This window comes from Andrena cerasifolii, chromosome 1 (genome assembly GCF_050908995.1).
Source record: "Andrena cerasifolii isolate SP2316 chromosome 1, iyAndCera1_principal, whole genome shotgun sequence".
Lineage (NCBI taxonomy): Eukaryota > Metazoa > Arthropoda > Insecta > Hymenoptera > Andrenidae > Andrena > Andrena cerasifolii.
Genome location: NC_135118.1, coordinates 32,984,768 through 33,000,408, shown reverse-complemented (window position 1 = coordinate 33,000,408; position 15,641 = coordinate 32,984,768). Strand labels below are relative to the sequence as shown.

General features: G+C 41.9%; 2 protein-coding genes across 2 annotated transcripts in view; one reads left to right on the top strand and one right to left on the bottom strand.

Moving 5' to 3' along the window:
• The window catches only part of Parvin (beta-parvin), a 411,519-nt gene that overhangs the window by 159,603 nt on the left and 236,275 nt on the right, over nucleotides 1-15,641 (bottom strand). The window lies entirely within an intron of this gene.
• Nucleotides 1-15,641, top strand: part of LOC143377333 (protein Wnt-4) — a 117,413-nt gene that overhangs the window by 73,692 nt on the left and 28,080 nt on the right. Inside the window, exon 2 of the mRNA XM_076828490.1 lies at nucleotides 14,835-15,015. Within this exon, the coding sequence (XP_076684605.1) occupies nucleotides 14,835-15,015 (181 nt within the window). The remainder of the gene's footprint in view (nucleotides 1-14,834; nucleotides 15,016-15,641) is intronic.

Below are 15,641 nucleotides of genomic sequence, written 5' to 3'. Positions count from 1 at the left end.
GACTTAAACCCCCCCTAATTTCACGGGTACTACATGATAGTTGAGTTTCATCAAAATCCCAGGCGTTTAGTGCAAATTATCATCGACTTTTCATGGAACGACTCCATAAACCATGTAATCATAGCATCTTCAACCACGCGTATTTATAAAACAAAGTTAGAACCAGCGAAATGATGACTTAAACTCCCCCTAATCTCACGCGTACTACATGATAGTTGAGTTTCATCAAAATCCAAGGCGTTTAGCGCAAAATATCATCGACTTTTCATGGAACGACTCCATAAACCATGTAATCATAGCATCTTCAATCACGCATATTTATAAAACAAACTTGAACCCAGCGAAATGATGACTTAAACTCCCCCTAATCTCACGCGTACTACATGATAGCTAAGTTTCATCAAAATCCCAGGCGTTTAGCGCAAAATATCATCGACTTTTCATGGAACAACTCCATAAACCATGTAATCATAGCATCTTCAATCACGCATATTTATAAAACAAACTTGAACCCAGCGAAATGATGACTTAAACTCCCCCTAATCTCACGCGTACTACATGATAGCTAAGTTTCATCAAAATCCCAGGCGTTTAGCGCAAAATATCATCGACTTTTCATGGAACGACTCCATAAACCATGTAATCATAGCATCTTCAATCACGCATATTTATAAAACAAACTTGAACCCAGCGAAATGATGACTTAAACTCCCCCTAATCTCACGCGTACTACATGATAGTTGAGTTTCACCAAAATCCCAGTCGTCACCTCCAAAATATCGTCCACTTTTCATGGTACTGCTCCATAAACTTCACAGCCGTACCGTGTGCTCGGTGACGAAGAACAACAGGGCGGTGTTTAACGACAACGACGAGGATCAGACGACGTCTCTCGTCGCCCCGGTGACTCGTAAACGTAGACGATGCAGGAGACGAAAGGGCAAGACCGCTCGTCAGGTTGTCTGGCAAAGATTCTCGCCCCGTGCTGGCGTCTGCCAGTTCGTTTACGAACGCCGTTGCTGCAAAAGGAACGTGGATAAATAGCGGGCACGTTTTACGAGCGGGCTTACCTCGCTGTTTGCGCCTGGTGTTTCCGACTAACGGCAATTCCGATCTGCATTCCCTCAAAAATCCTCTTATCGCCCCCCTCAAACGGACCCGAGCTCCGGTGAATCGCGCGAATGGAGTGTTTATCGAGTTCGTGGATGGACTCTTTCTGGAATGCATGTGCTGTGGGGGAAGCAAGTGTGACTCCGAAACTGTGGTTCAACGCGCTGACTGCTGTGGGTGCTGTTTATGGTATACAGTAGCCTTGCTAATTAGTGTTTGCTCCTAAACACAGTAAAATTTGCCATAGCCAGTAATAATGCTCGCGTTATAGAGTCAATTTCATGCATTATTCGGTATAGTTTACGATATTTGTTGCAGACATTTTATTGTGTACTAGATATGGTGCACAAATCATATTATGGCAAGGAGCATGAAAGCTTCCTTGGCAGTCGATGTTTGAAGAGAAAGGAAACGGTATTGAGGTGGTGATTAGAGATTGCAAATTTACCGACTTTTTGAGTTACCAGTAATTCGGTAAAATTTTCAATCAAAACTGGTTTATTGATAATGTACCAGAATTTCTTAAGGTATTGAAAATAATAAGAGTAAACATTACACAAAAAAACTTTTTTTGAACTCTAATCGAGCATTTTAATAAATATATGCAAATAAAACTATTCTGAACATAAAATATAAAATGAAATAACACAAAATGGATATATTTGTATAACTATTTACAATACTTATTAATATGAATCTTCACCACGAAAACAAAGAAAAGAATCTTAACTTACCTGCATAATTAAATATATTTTATTTAACAATTCATTTTAATAAATAAGCACGCAAGAAACATAATTTGTCTAAACTTTGGTCTCTTGATAGCGACCTAATTTTTCTACACTTGTTGGTCGAATAGTCATTAAGAAATCATATGCTATTTGTACCTGTATATTTTCTCCTTACTTTTTCTACTTGAAAATACGTCCATTTTTTTGATGACTTGACACAGATTTTTAGTTTTCTTTTGGATCAGAGTTGGTTCTTCATGGGATACTTCTGTTTTCGTCTTTATTAGTAATTGAAGTGTTTCTTTTTCACTGATAACGTAGTAGATGTCGATGGAATTAATGAACGCATATATGCGCTATATTTCTATACATAATTTATCGAATTACTGGTAAAAATTTGACGAATCAACGGTAAAGAATTAAGGGTATTCTCGCGATTACAATCCCTAATGGTAATTGTTAATAAGATTTAGTAAGTGGTACAGTACCGGCAAAAAAATTTCTTTTGTAACGTTCCTACTTAGTCTCCTGAGGCATACATTAATTTGTATTTAATCTTCTAAAGAAAATGGGTTTCGGGTATCTTTGGGGGTTCTAATTGGTCGTAAAGTAATGTCATTTTCAACAATTTATTTCACAAGTTTTGTTCATAGAACCTCGAGTAAGAGTTGCCTCTTAAGTTTCTGCATTTCATTGCGTTTCTTTTTTGAATACCGCAGGCTCACTATTGCAATTACTTCTCCGTTCAGCCCTTCGAGAGATTAAGCAGTGCAAATGACAAATCAATAAAATCCATTAATTCCCTTCGTAAACACAGAGCATTTGAATTAGCCCAGCCAGGGAACTCAATCGCCACAAATTGATCGCAAAGTTCCCTCGCAGGGCTTGCGACGGTACCACCTCTACCTCATCATCCCCCAATTGTACCAATTGCGCGCAAGTGGTCCCGCCAGTAGCCGCGTCCTATCGTCACCGTATCGGAATTAATTAGGCGGAATGAACGACGACTGGGACGGAGGTCCTTTGACGTTCGCTCCTTCCAGAACACTGTGCCACCGTGTGCCCCCGTAATTGATGGGATTACGCGAAATTAAGCACTTGGGATAGACTTTGCTGAGATTTGTAAGTAGGTACCTCAGGAAACGCGAACATTTTCAATTGGAATTGATATAAGGATGCGAACTGGAACTCGTGTGGATTTGAATTTGAATTTACAAGGGTGTGATATAGTTAGGGTTAACATACGTCCCGGTTTGACCGCGACATCCCAGTTTTCAACCCTTGTCCCGGGTGTCGCAGTCGGTTTACAAATACCTCCCGGTTTTCTTATCTCTTGATTTTTTACGGAATTCTACGAAAAAATTAAGAACAATGAAACATTTCTGAAGAAAATTTAACATACGTATAATGTTATTTAATTTTCCTGATGATTAGACAAAGGCAGGAATAATCACAAAACTGAGTCTCTCTTGTAAAAAGAGGCTTTTTTTTAATTATGTTTCTATTTACAACTATTTACAAGGCTTACCTGTAGAAAGAGGAACGAAATTAAACGTCAATTATTCAATATGTCATTTCCCTAATTACACTCTATTTTACTTTTACAATCTTTCAATTTGTGGAGCTTATCATTGCACGTGCTCACAGCTTCCGGGAGATCAGTTGTAATTTTGCAATAACTAACTATTTTTATACCAAAACATAATATAATAACCTGTTAAAGTGTCCTTCGTCTGTTTACAAAAGCCATTGCATAAAAATATGCATGTACTTTCTCAAATAAATTCCCAAAGATTCGATTCTTTTTCTACCTCCTGACGGTAGGTAACCCCTTAAAGACTTTGAAAGTAGCAAATCGACTGTGAGACTACATCTCAAAGTTGAAGAACATTTCCTAAAGAACCGAGTTCCTTAACTCTCATATAATTCATAAAAAAAAACACCAATACAGAGTCGCCTCTTCAAGTCACAAACCACCCAAACTCCGAACCAATCACATTTCCCTAAAAAAGAGCTGACACCCCCACACCAATGCCAAATCCAGCACACATCAATCTGCTCCACAAGCTTCGTTACCCAAGTACCCTACTCCCTATCAACCGCACCCAGCAAGCTCCATTTCCCATTCCTTCGCCGGCACCCCTAATTCCACCTAAAACCTCCCCGAGAAAAAAGCAGAAACATCCCTATCCGCGTATTACATCCCCGTACATCCTCCCAGGAAACTTGCGAGCCGTGTTCCGCGCAATCTATGCCACCCCCGGCACCCGAGGCACCCTTCCTGGATGTCGAAGTCACCAACGACAACGCGCTGTCGGCCAGAAGGGGGAGAGAGAGAGAGCTGCCGAAGGGAGCGGGGGATTTGGCGGTATCGAGGAGCGGACGAGGAAAGTACAAGAAGGGGGAGGGACGCTGGGTTCGGTAATCGATACTAATTAGGACGCGGGGGCAAAGTTTCGGTTGTTCGCCGGCCTACGGCACCCACACTTGCACGGGTGGGGGGGGAGGACAGCGACGCGCGCGCCGGTGGGGGCAATGAAACGGGGGCTGTGCACGCGGGCGTGTGCACACGGTTGAACCGGTATATCTGCCTACTTACGGGTTAATACTACGATGCACGGCGTATTGTGGGCTTTCGGAGCGAGGGTGGTGGTGACTGACGGGGGAGGGAGATGGGTAGGATTTATCCCCCCATTATATGATGTCGGCGAGCCGAGTGTTCTCGACGTAAATGGGCCCTATCGCTGTCACGTGGACAAAAGCGCGGGCCGACGTGGTTATGACGGCAACGCGATACCTCTCGAGTAATAATAATACTAATAAAAATAATAATAATAATAATAATCGTCGCCAGAGGCTGCCGCAACGATAAAGGCAGAGCGAGGCAGGCAGAAGTAAGGGGTTCGAAGGCCCCCCCCCCCAGTCGATTTGTGCCGCGTACGCGCGGCCTCCTCCTTTTTTCCACTCTCCTTCTTCTTTTTCCCTACCCCTTTTGAATGGCGCGCAGCAATCCCTCCCTCTCCTCCTGCTCCTCTCCCTCGCGGCCCCGGATACATCATCGGATCTGAATATGGATTTCTTTCTTTCCTGCCGGCGCTTTGTCGAATTATTATTCCCCCTTGTGGCCTCCTTCCCACAACCACCACCCTCCCCCAGCTCCCGCTCCAATGTGTTCCCTCTGCCTTCTGGTTCCGTTGCCGTTGTCCCTCTTTCCTGCTCCCTTTTCCAGCCTCCCTTCCTTCTCTGTCTCCTTCGGCCCGCTCCGCACCCCCTCCCACCCTCCTTCTCTTCTGTAACGACACGCTGCTCGCCTTATTCCCTAACCGTCTCGACTTACCCTCGCGCTAGCTTCGCGGTTCCGCCCGCGCTCAACGGACTCTACCGTGGAGCTCAAGCGCGCGATCTAGCGCGACGTCCACTTCCTGCTGGCTACTAAGCTTTGGATAAAGGTCGCTGGTGATGGTATTGGTAGCTGGGTGGATTTGGAAGTGGTTGCGGAGGGCGGAGGAATAGTTTGCGAAGTTTAGCACTGCTTAGAGGGGAAATAGAGTTAAGCATTAGCTAATTAACAGTTATTTAAATAACGGGTAGAATAACAGTTACTTCGACTTTGTTCGTTATTCCAGGCTCGAATAATCCGGGTTAACCTTACTCGGCACGTGACGAATAATTTTTTTTAACTTTTATTCGTTATTTGAGGTTTTTAGTTAAATTAACAGTTTTGCGCATCTCTGCGTGGAAGAATGGCTTCTGATGTTTTGTGAGCCTTGAAGGATTTGAATGGGGGAGGTGAGGGTGTTCTCAGGTGTTTTGAGAACCGTGGATTTGGGAGAAAATGAGGGTTTTATGGGTTTTAGCAGCGCACAGTGGTACATAATGACATTTTTTGTTCAAATCACCCTAAAAGTCGTAATTTTTCAGAAAACTTGACGATTTTTTTTTTAATTCTTCGCAATTAAATTCTCTATCGATCTGCCTGGCCGGAATTTTGAATTTCGTTGCTGGTTTTTTTATATTTAGCGAATTATACAGCACTTTTCGAAGATCGGTATCTGTGGGCTTTTTTGGCTGCCTGTTTCGAATTTAAAGTCAGATTTTCGGAATCGAAGATGGTGAATCCAATATATTGAAGAAAAATTTCAGAAAATGGGCTTATTCGGAAGAAACATAGGGCGTCTAGATTTTATTATTATAAAGATCAAAATTTTTATTTGTACCACAAATCTAATACTGTAGATCAAATTGTCAAATTTAAAATGGCGGATGGACATTCGTATTTTGACAAATTTTTACGCATCTCATAAACGTGTAAGTGATTTTGCATATTTAAGCCTACTCGTCTGTGTTCATACGCGTTCTTATAGTTGACTTTTCGGATTCAATATTGACGAGCAAGATTTTTGATGTTTGATATTTTTAGAACTCCTGATTCACTTAACGTTTTATCCCAGTTGCCTTTAGAAATCCGATTTTATTACGTGCAATCTTGTTTGAGGAGCAGAATTTGTGTTTCTGGAAGCAAATCTCTGATTTTTTGTTTGTGTACGTGTTTAAAAATACTCCACAAAAAACTTCAGAAAAGTAAAAAAATTACGCCAAGTACATGAAAAATCAAATAAATCACAAAAAATAGAAGATAATAATAATTATAAAATAAAAAAAGATGTGAAATCAAAATGAGCTGCACGTACATAAACGTAATGATAAATACAAATAAATATTTTAATACGAATAAACATTTTATTCAAAATATTTGGCGCCGCGAAACAGAAAAAATGTTAACTGTCCTTGTATTAATAATTTACAATAACGATAGAGAATTTAATTGCGAAAATTTAAAAAAAAATCGTCAAGTTTTCTGAAAAATCACGACCTGCAGGGTGATTTGAACAAAAAGTGTCATTATGTACCACTGTGCGGCGTGCAGGTGGCCTTTTTGTAGCGGTTAAAAATCTACAGAGTTGTTGTTCAGATATAATATTTTCAGAGAAAAAATATAGTTTCTACGTCAGCTTTGGAGAAAAGGTATTTATTTCACATATAGAAGGTACAGAGCGTCAAAATCAGCTTACGGGTGGGTCACACCCAGAGTGTCAACGAAGGGTTAAATCACCCATATAATTACACCATTTTTTATAAAACAAAACTTTCACTCACTGTGAAAATTTTTATTTTAAAATAACTATTTATTTTATGTAATTACCTAAATATAAAGGGGCGGCAAAAATAATTTCGTTCAGAACGGTGGAAGAGCTAGAACAGGCCCCTATTAGATCCGAGAACCACTATGATAGTCCATGATTGAAAACTCTCGACACTCTGATCAATTCCGAATCCCCTGAACCACCAACCACTTGGTCTTCATCATTCCAAAAATGCACAACCTCCAATTCCTAAACACACCCCCAAAAATTTCAGTTCTCCGCAATCCACACCTCTCATCCAATCTTTATCAATATCTACTGAACCCACCAAAGATCCCACCTCCTCCAGCATACCCACCGAGCATCCCCCAACTTCCTCCTAGATCCCAGAATAATTGCCCTTCGCCCAAGACAACCCACGACGACGGAGCCCGCAAATAGATCCCCCGTAAACTCACCATTCCGTTACCTTTTCGAGTCCCGTGGGTCAGCGTCGCCCGCCTCCTGCCTGTCCCCATCCAACCTTGACCGCGTTATCCGCTGGACCATCCTTGCGTACCCTTTTCCCCAGCTTGCAAGAGTTCATCGATCGTCGTGGATCGACCTTCCCGCCTTTCTTCCACCGTTGCTCCTGTAATCGCCTACTGATTGCAATATTGCGCGACCATCGATGCCATTTAATATTGAGAGGGGGTTGGTTGGTGGTCAGCCGAAGTCGAGGCTGATGTTTGACCAAAGGCTGAGCCTGCTCGTAAGCATCTGCGCTGAGGGGTTATCGAGCGGAAAGTGGAATTCGCCGGCAACGTCTATTTAATCCGTGAGATCGTGGCCAGGTCCTCGAGGCCACGGTATTTCGCCGGGGTACGCGCGAGATATCGTTCGAGGACCACTCGAAGGATCGTCACCAGGGGTGGCGAAACGGCGCATCTCTGAGCTAGAGGAGGAGCGAGCCATAAACCGTGGCCAAACAGACCCGAAATAGCCGGCCAAGTCGGAGCAGCGCGGAGCTGAAGAGCCCGCGTGTTTCACGGGCGCAAACAAATAATAAACGCTCTCCTACGCCGTTGCTGGCGAAGGCTGTACCTGATAGAGCCGGCTGGCCGGCCTCGTTAGATGACTCATGTGATTTCCTCGCGGGACAGAGGACTGTGGGATACTTGGCCGCTCCGGCAAGGAGTGGCGCGGCCGGGAAGACGCCCTCCTTCGGGCGCGTTTCCTTCTTCCTTCGGCGGGGTTTAAGTTGCAATAAGTCAGGAACTTGATGGGGTTTGAGGACAGGGTGGTAGGTACTTGGAGGCGGGACTGAGAGGTGGGAAAATTAGCTAACTACTTGAATTTTTTCAGGAATTTAACTATGGTCCTTGAGGATAATTTAGAACGGAGTGAGAACTCTCTCCTTTCTTTTCTAAAGAAAAGATTCTGTCTTGCTCGCGAGATGTATAGGTAGTTGAATTCTTGTTGAGTTGAAGGGGGTGGGGAAATTGTTAGCTACTTGTGTTTTTTCAGGAATTTCACTGTAGTCCTCTAGGACAACGCTGAGGAGAGTGCGAACTCTCCTTTCTTTTCTAAACACTTCTTTTTGCTCGCGGGAACTATAGCCGAATTCTTGTTAAGGGGCCATTCCGGTTAGCGCGCGGATAAATGCGGCGATTTCCAGGGATTTAGAAGCTAAAATAAACGTAAGCATTGCATGAAAATTTAACCCTTAACTGGTATCTTGAGGTCGCTCATGACCCCAGGCACGCAAAGTTCGCTGGAAAATTTTTGGTTGTCTAAGCTTGTAAACTGTTTTTCTAATTAATTTTGTAATAATAGTTTAACTTTCTAGGTTTCTATTATTTTACACATTACCTAAGAACAAAATATTCATAGGGGTTGATTCAGGGTCGACTTTACAAATTTCTGTGTCCTTTTTTATTTGGGGTGTGCCACGACCCCAGTATACCAGCCACGTTTGCCAAAAACAGTATACCAGTTACGGGTTAAGAAAATATTTAAAAATTTTGAAAAATGTTTAGGGTAGCTTAAGGGTACTACTTAAGCAGTCGTTCTTGTTTAAAATGAAGTATTTCTGTTAGAATTGAAAGAGGGTTGTTTCGGCGCACTGGTTCGGTCTTTCGAATATTTAAACAAAAACTAATTGCAATTTTGAAACATTTTTTTAACAGTTTCCAACGTTTCGGTGAATAATTCTGACCATTTTCAAGGAAGGTTAAAATTTATTTTTTAAAAAGTGGAAATAAAAATTGATATTAAGGGGGTATACCCGTTTGAACCCTCGGAAAATGTATACATTTTGTGGATTTTTTTACAAGTCAACGGTTTGATGCAGATTTCCCGTTTTTTAACTATGTTTACATAGTATCATGAACTACTTATAAAAAAAGTTTCAGTTAAAAAACTATTGTTTTTCGGAAGTTACGGATACATGTCCGAAAGTCTCTCGATTTTAGACGGCTAAACGGTGGCCCTAAAAACTCGCGCTACGTTCAACCAATTCACTTCCAATTTTGCATGCAGAATCATAATAAGATTCCGCATCGTCCAACGAAGGCTTTTTTTATTTCGATTCCCCGTTTATTATTTATAAAGGAAAAAGGTGGATTTTTCTCTTAGAAAAATTTAACTTTACCTTTGATCTCTCACCATTTCTTTATTTTTCAAAATTTTCAAAATCGCCTTCGTTGGACGATGTGGAATCTTATTATGATTCTGCATGCAAAATTTGAAGTAAATTGGTTGAACGTAGCGCGAGTTTTTATGGCCACCGTTTAGCCGTCTAAAATCGAGAGACTTTCGGACATGTATCCGTAACTTCCGAAAAACAATAGTTTTTTAACTGAAACTTTTTTTATAAGTAGTTCATAATACTATGTAAACATAGTTAAAAAACGGGAAATCTGCATCAAACCGTTGACTTGTAAAAAAATCCACAAAATGTATACATTTTCCGAGGGTTCAAACGGGTATACCCCCTTAAATGAACTTTTGAATTTAAAAGATTGCGGAAATGTCGCGTTCGTAGTTGGACATGCGACTCTCGAGTCCGCTGACTGGTGACTGAGGTAAACAGTGTTTAATCAGTGTTAAACGACGCCGAAGCGATAACCGTTTGGTGACTGAGGTAAACAGTGTTTAATCAGTGTTAAACGACGCCGAAGCGATAACCGTTGACAATTTAAAATGTTTTTGAAAATACGAAACTCCATTAATTCACGACAACAATGCCTAATATCTTTATTATTATTTATTTGATGATAAATACATTCCTCATAGGTGTGAAAAACCAAACGGTTACATAAATTAAGAAGTTATTATATGTAATAATAGTCCAATCGTAGAGAAACAGAAAAACCAAAATTCTATTAGAGGGACTGCGTCATTAGGCCTTACTTTTAAGTAAAGTTGCGTAATAGTCTTGTATTTTAGGTGTTTCATACCTAAGATTTACGCTAGGTTGTTTAATCGTGCGCAGTGTTTCTAATAGAATTCGTTGATTAAGGTTGGCTTCTTTATCAATAACTGTGACATTGTTACAGTCAAATCTATGATCAATTTCCGATTTCTCGAGAAACAAAAAATATAGAGAAATCAGGAACACTAGTTCCGATCGATTCGAAACAATTTCGAGCATCTTCACAAAATGTGTAGTTTCGGGCCAGACCCAAATTAAAGTTAACGAAAACTCTTATTCTTATGCTTTCCCCCGAATTCTTCGAACACCGTTACTGCAACAGGAGTACAGAAATCTCCCCAAACTGAGCCTTGTTCAATCCTTCCCATCAGCTCCGACAAAACGCGTCACCGATACACACCTCCCGAACACCTCAACGCCCACCCCAAACACCTACCAGCACGCCAACAAACGAATTCACCCCTTCATCTTCGCCGGAACCCTCAACACCCCCATTTACCACCCACCCACCCACGCGATCATACATAAATCGCGAAATATTCCACGAATATTTCCACCAACCATGCGCACGGTCCCGGCTCCGCGTAGATGTGGCGCTGGGCTACCGAGGACCACGCAGGAGAGGGACTTCCTCGGCGTGACGAACCACCTATAATTAGAGCAGGTATTCGAGTGAAAATTATAGAGGGGAAAAGGACGAAGGGCAGGCTAGGGCAAACGGCGACCAAGGGCCTGGGGGGTGGGAGGGGTGGATCCGGAGAAGCCGTAGGCCGCGAGGCGGCGTATGCATCTCGCTGGCGCGGACGACGGAAGAAAAGCTCCGGGGAAGCGAGGAACTCGGCACGGGGTGGCCGACGGGGAGGCAATATTTTCGCGCGTCGGTGTCGATAGCTCAGCGAGAAGAGTATAGGCTGCGCTCGCAGGTGCTTATTAACCGGCTGGCATTAAATAAATCCGATAATCGAAGCTCCGCGCTTGCCTTTCCACCGGCCACCCGTGAATTAATCGAGCTTCGCGCGGGATTTCGATTCGACACGCTTTCTCCGCGCGCAACCGCGCCACTTTCACTCGGCGGGCGCACCGAGTTTCGGTAACGGACGTGGCTAGTAGAGACCACGGTATGGTACGTGTAGTAAAAAGACACGTGTACACGGGTACACGTGTATTACATATATCCGTACCTCGATCCGTGTAGCTTTTAGTACGCGGGTACCCGTGCACTATTTCACGTGTATTTAAATACACGTGTATCAACGTATTTGTGTATTTTCATCAGAATTGGGCAATGGCGGTCACTTAAGCAATAAGTAATAAAACCGAGTGATGTTTTTCAATTTTAAGGATTATTGTTGCGTCTAAAAAGAAGCTCGCTTATTACCAGTAATGCCTTAATTTTTTGTATCAAAATAGGTAATCGATTAAATAAATCTTGTTAATTTTATAATTGCGTTATTAGTTACGATCTGAAAATTTGTAAAACCATACTTTCCGCATATTATTCTAGTAAATATATTTAAATACATTAATTCTTTTATGAATTTCGCAATCCCCCAGAGTTCTGGCATATCTATAGATATTAAAAATCAGACGAATCAAAATACGGATACGTTAATATACGTGTATTTAGAAATACACGAGTATCTAAATTCACGTGTATTTAAATACACGTGAAATAGTGCACGGGTACCCGTGTACTAAAAAATACACGGATTGAGGTACAGATACGTTTAATACACGTGTACACGTGTATTTAAATACACGTGAAATAGGGATCTCTAGTGGCTAGGCTGCGCCTTCGACGGGGCATTGACTAATAGCGCTGTGTAGTGAGACAGCGAAATTGTGGAAATGCCTTAGAAATCAATTTTGCTACCCAATTTTTTTCATATTATCTACTTAATTAAATGCTGCCCTTTAGAAAGCACACTACCACGATTCGTTTTGATCCCATTTTGCTAAGAACAAGTAGGAATTCAAGAAAGTCTAAACAAACTGCCACAACTATAATCGTAATGCCCAGGAATGATGGCTGTGGGTTGAATTATCGTGAGAAGCAGTCAGCTGTGAGGGGAGAGAGCCGAAAAGGTAGTCGAGAGGATCAGGAACGTCCTCCGCCTCTCGCTAATCGGCGTCGTCGCTCTAAAAAGCGGCCGCATCATTTTATATTATTTTCGATGAGGGGTCCGGATGGCAGCCAAGACCGAACGGGCATAGGTAGCGCTCGTTTAGGCGGTAAATCTTAATGAGAATCAAGGGTGTGGCCTTGGCTGTCTCGGAAACGATGATTGCAACCCCGTGGGCAACGCTTGGAACGATCGTCGACCATCAACCTTCGCGTACGACACGCTGCTGCGGAAAGAAACCGTCTAATCGCCCTTTATACATTCCTCCAACATTTTTTATAAAAATTACAAATGCTTTCCAACTGTTTTTAAAGTGGACGTGGCGTGATATTGTTGCTCGTGGTGGTTACAGAAATTTTACAATCGAACGAGTATTAACGGGGGAATACACTTTGCGCAACGCTGGAGCAGACCAATTTTGGGGAATTTTTTCTATCACTTTGAACTATTTCGTGACTTTATATTTAATATTTGAAGATATGAAAAAAAATTATGTTAAAGATATGTATTGGTGGGGGTTCCAGCGCCTTTAATTTTCGTCTAGAATAAAAAAATCAAAAATGCTCTTATTATTTATATTATATCGTCGATGAACCTCAAGAATATACTTTGCGCAACGCTAGACCAGGCCAATTTTGGGGAATTTTTTCTAGAGAGATTATGAAGCAAATCACTTTGAACCTTTTCGTGACTTTATATTTAATATTTGAAGATGTGAAAAAAATTATGTTAAAGATATGTATTGGTGGGGGTTCCAGCGCCTTTAATTTTCGTCTAGAATCAAAAAATCAAAAATGCTCTTATTGTTTATGATATTATATCGTCGATGAACCTCAAGAACAATAACAAAAAGTCGAAAATGCAGCAAATTGTAGAGCTTAGGAGAAAAAGTACGATCAAAAAATGTCCTCAAATATCGTACTTTTTCGCCTAAGCTCTACAATTTTGTGAATTCTGCGATTTTTTTTATTGTTCCTGAGGTTCATCGATGATATAATTTCATAAATAGTAAGAAGATTTTTGGTTTTATTATTCTGGACTAAAATTGAATCGCTAGAACCGTTTTGCATCTTCGGCGGCGACGCGGTAGCAAGATGCCTTGACAGCGACATCTACGATACATATAACATAAATTTTTTTTTCCATATCTGAAAATGTAGAATATAAAGCCATTAAAAGGATCGAAATGATTTGCTTCATAATTTCTCAAGAAAAATACCCAAAAATTGGTCTGGTTTTAGCGTTGCGTGAAGTTTAGCCCCCTCCCTTCTTAAGGGGTTATACTTAAGTAGTCAGTTTGTGAATTTTTTTGAAGAAGCGAAAGCATATATTTTTACAGAACTTTTTGCACTTACTTACTTTATTATAAACGTAAATATTTTTCCACGAAAAAATTACCAAATGTTCTTTAAATGTTGCTCTTTGAAGTGCAAAAAGTTCTGTAAAAATATACGCTTCCGCTTTTTCAAAAAAAAATTCACAAACATTCGCCTCTTCTCAGCCGCCTGACTTAGGTATAACCCTTTAAGGATGAGCTTCAGTAGCATTAAAAATAAGCGAAAATCTTCGAAAATTGGAGGCATTAATCTTTATGCAATAGTAAAACCCTCTGCAAAAATTTAGAAAAATTCATTCGGAATTGATGGTAGAAATTCGTCAACTTTGGCCGTGGCTAGCGCCGAAAGTTTTTTGCAGCACATGTTTCTACAGGTCTGAAGGAATCCGAAGTGCATAAATATTTCCCCTGGGGCGATGGGAACGTTATAAGTAATCTGTAGCGTTAAATAATTTTCAGGATCTGACAATATTTCTTTAAATCACTTGTAAAAGCGTGCATACGGTGACTATTTACTCTCTCAGCAATCCAACCCAAAAGAATCCGTCGATTCTAGTCGTTCGATAGTCCTGTACCCCCTCAAGCCTAACCCATAAAAATTCAAATACAAAATAGTACTACTTTATAGACCCACTTGGAGCGTCCCCAAAGCGTTCCAAAAGGTGAAATATTACCCCAGAATACTTCCAAGCCGATTTAAAACCCGCGCAAAACCCATCTTCGCACTTCCACCCGAAATCTTTCAAAAGCAACCCCCAATCTCCTCGAGCTCTAAAAAAATCCCAATCCCCCTGAAACCAACTCGCAACCAACAAGCAGATCTCCCAAAAATTCCCCAAAGAGAGCGTCAGAATCGAACGCTCGCCGCTACCTCGGCTCTCTATCCTTTCGACGACGTCATCGGCGGGGCCGGCGGGTGGCGGCAAAGCAAGCTGGGGAGGATAATAACGCTGGATACTTCCGGGATTGTTTCAGGTACCTGGGCGTAGAGCCGCGGCTGAATAGCGGATCGGGCCAGGGGAGCGGTGCCGAGGGCCAGCCGCAGATCGTCGGCGCGGGTGTGATCGGGCCGGCGAGCGCCGAAAAGAACTGCAAGAGCGTGCACCTGACCGCCAAGCAGCAGGCGATATGCTCCCGCTCGCCACCCGTCCTGCAGGTATTTACCTCGCGGCAGGGGCAGCCTCTCGGATTAATGCCCGGGGAAGCACGCGGCTAATTCGATTCACGAGAGGCCCGCGGCCGGACAGGGACGGCCAGATTGGGCACCGAGCGGCGCCGACGGAGAGGGGAAAGAGAAACGGCGGGGAGGGGCTCGAGGAAGGGAGGGGGCAACCGGGTTCTATAGGAGTGTACAGAAACTTTGTCGGCGTAATTTTCTCGAGCCGCGTTCTACCGTGACCACCTCTTCATACGTCCCTTTAACATTTTTTTTATAGAAATTTCAAATGCTCTCCAACTGTTCTTAAAGTGGACGTGGCGCGAGTGATATTGTTGCTCGTGGCGGTTACAGAAATTTTACAATCGAACGAGTATTAAGGGGGAATATATTTTGCGCAACGCTGGACCAGACCAATTTTGGGGAATTTTTTCTATCACTTTGAACCTTTTCGTGACTTTATATTTAATATTCGAAGATATGAAAAAAAATACGTTAAAAATATGTATTGGTGAGGGTTCCAGCGCCTTTAATTTTCGTCTAGAATCAAAAAACCAAAAAAGCTCTTATTATTTATGATATTATATCGTCGATGAACCTCAAGAACAATAACAAAAAGTCGAAAG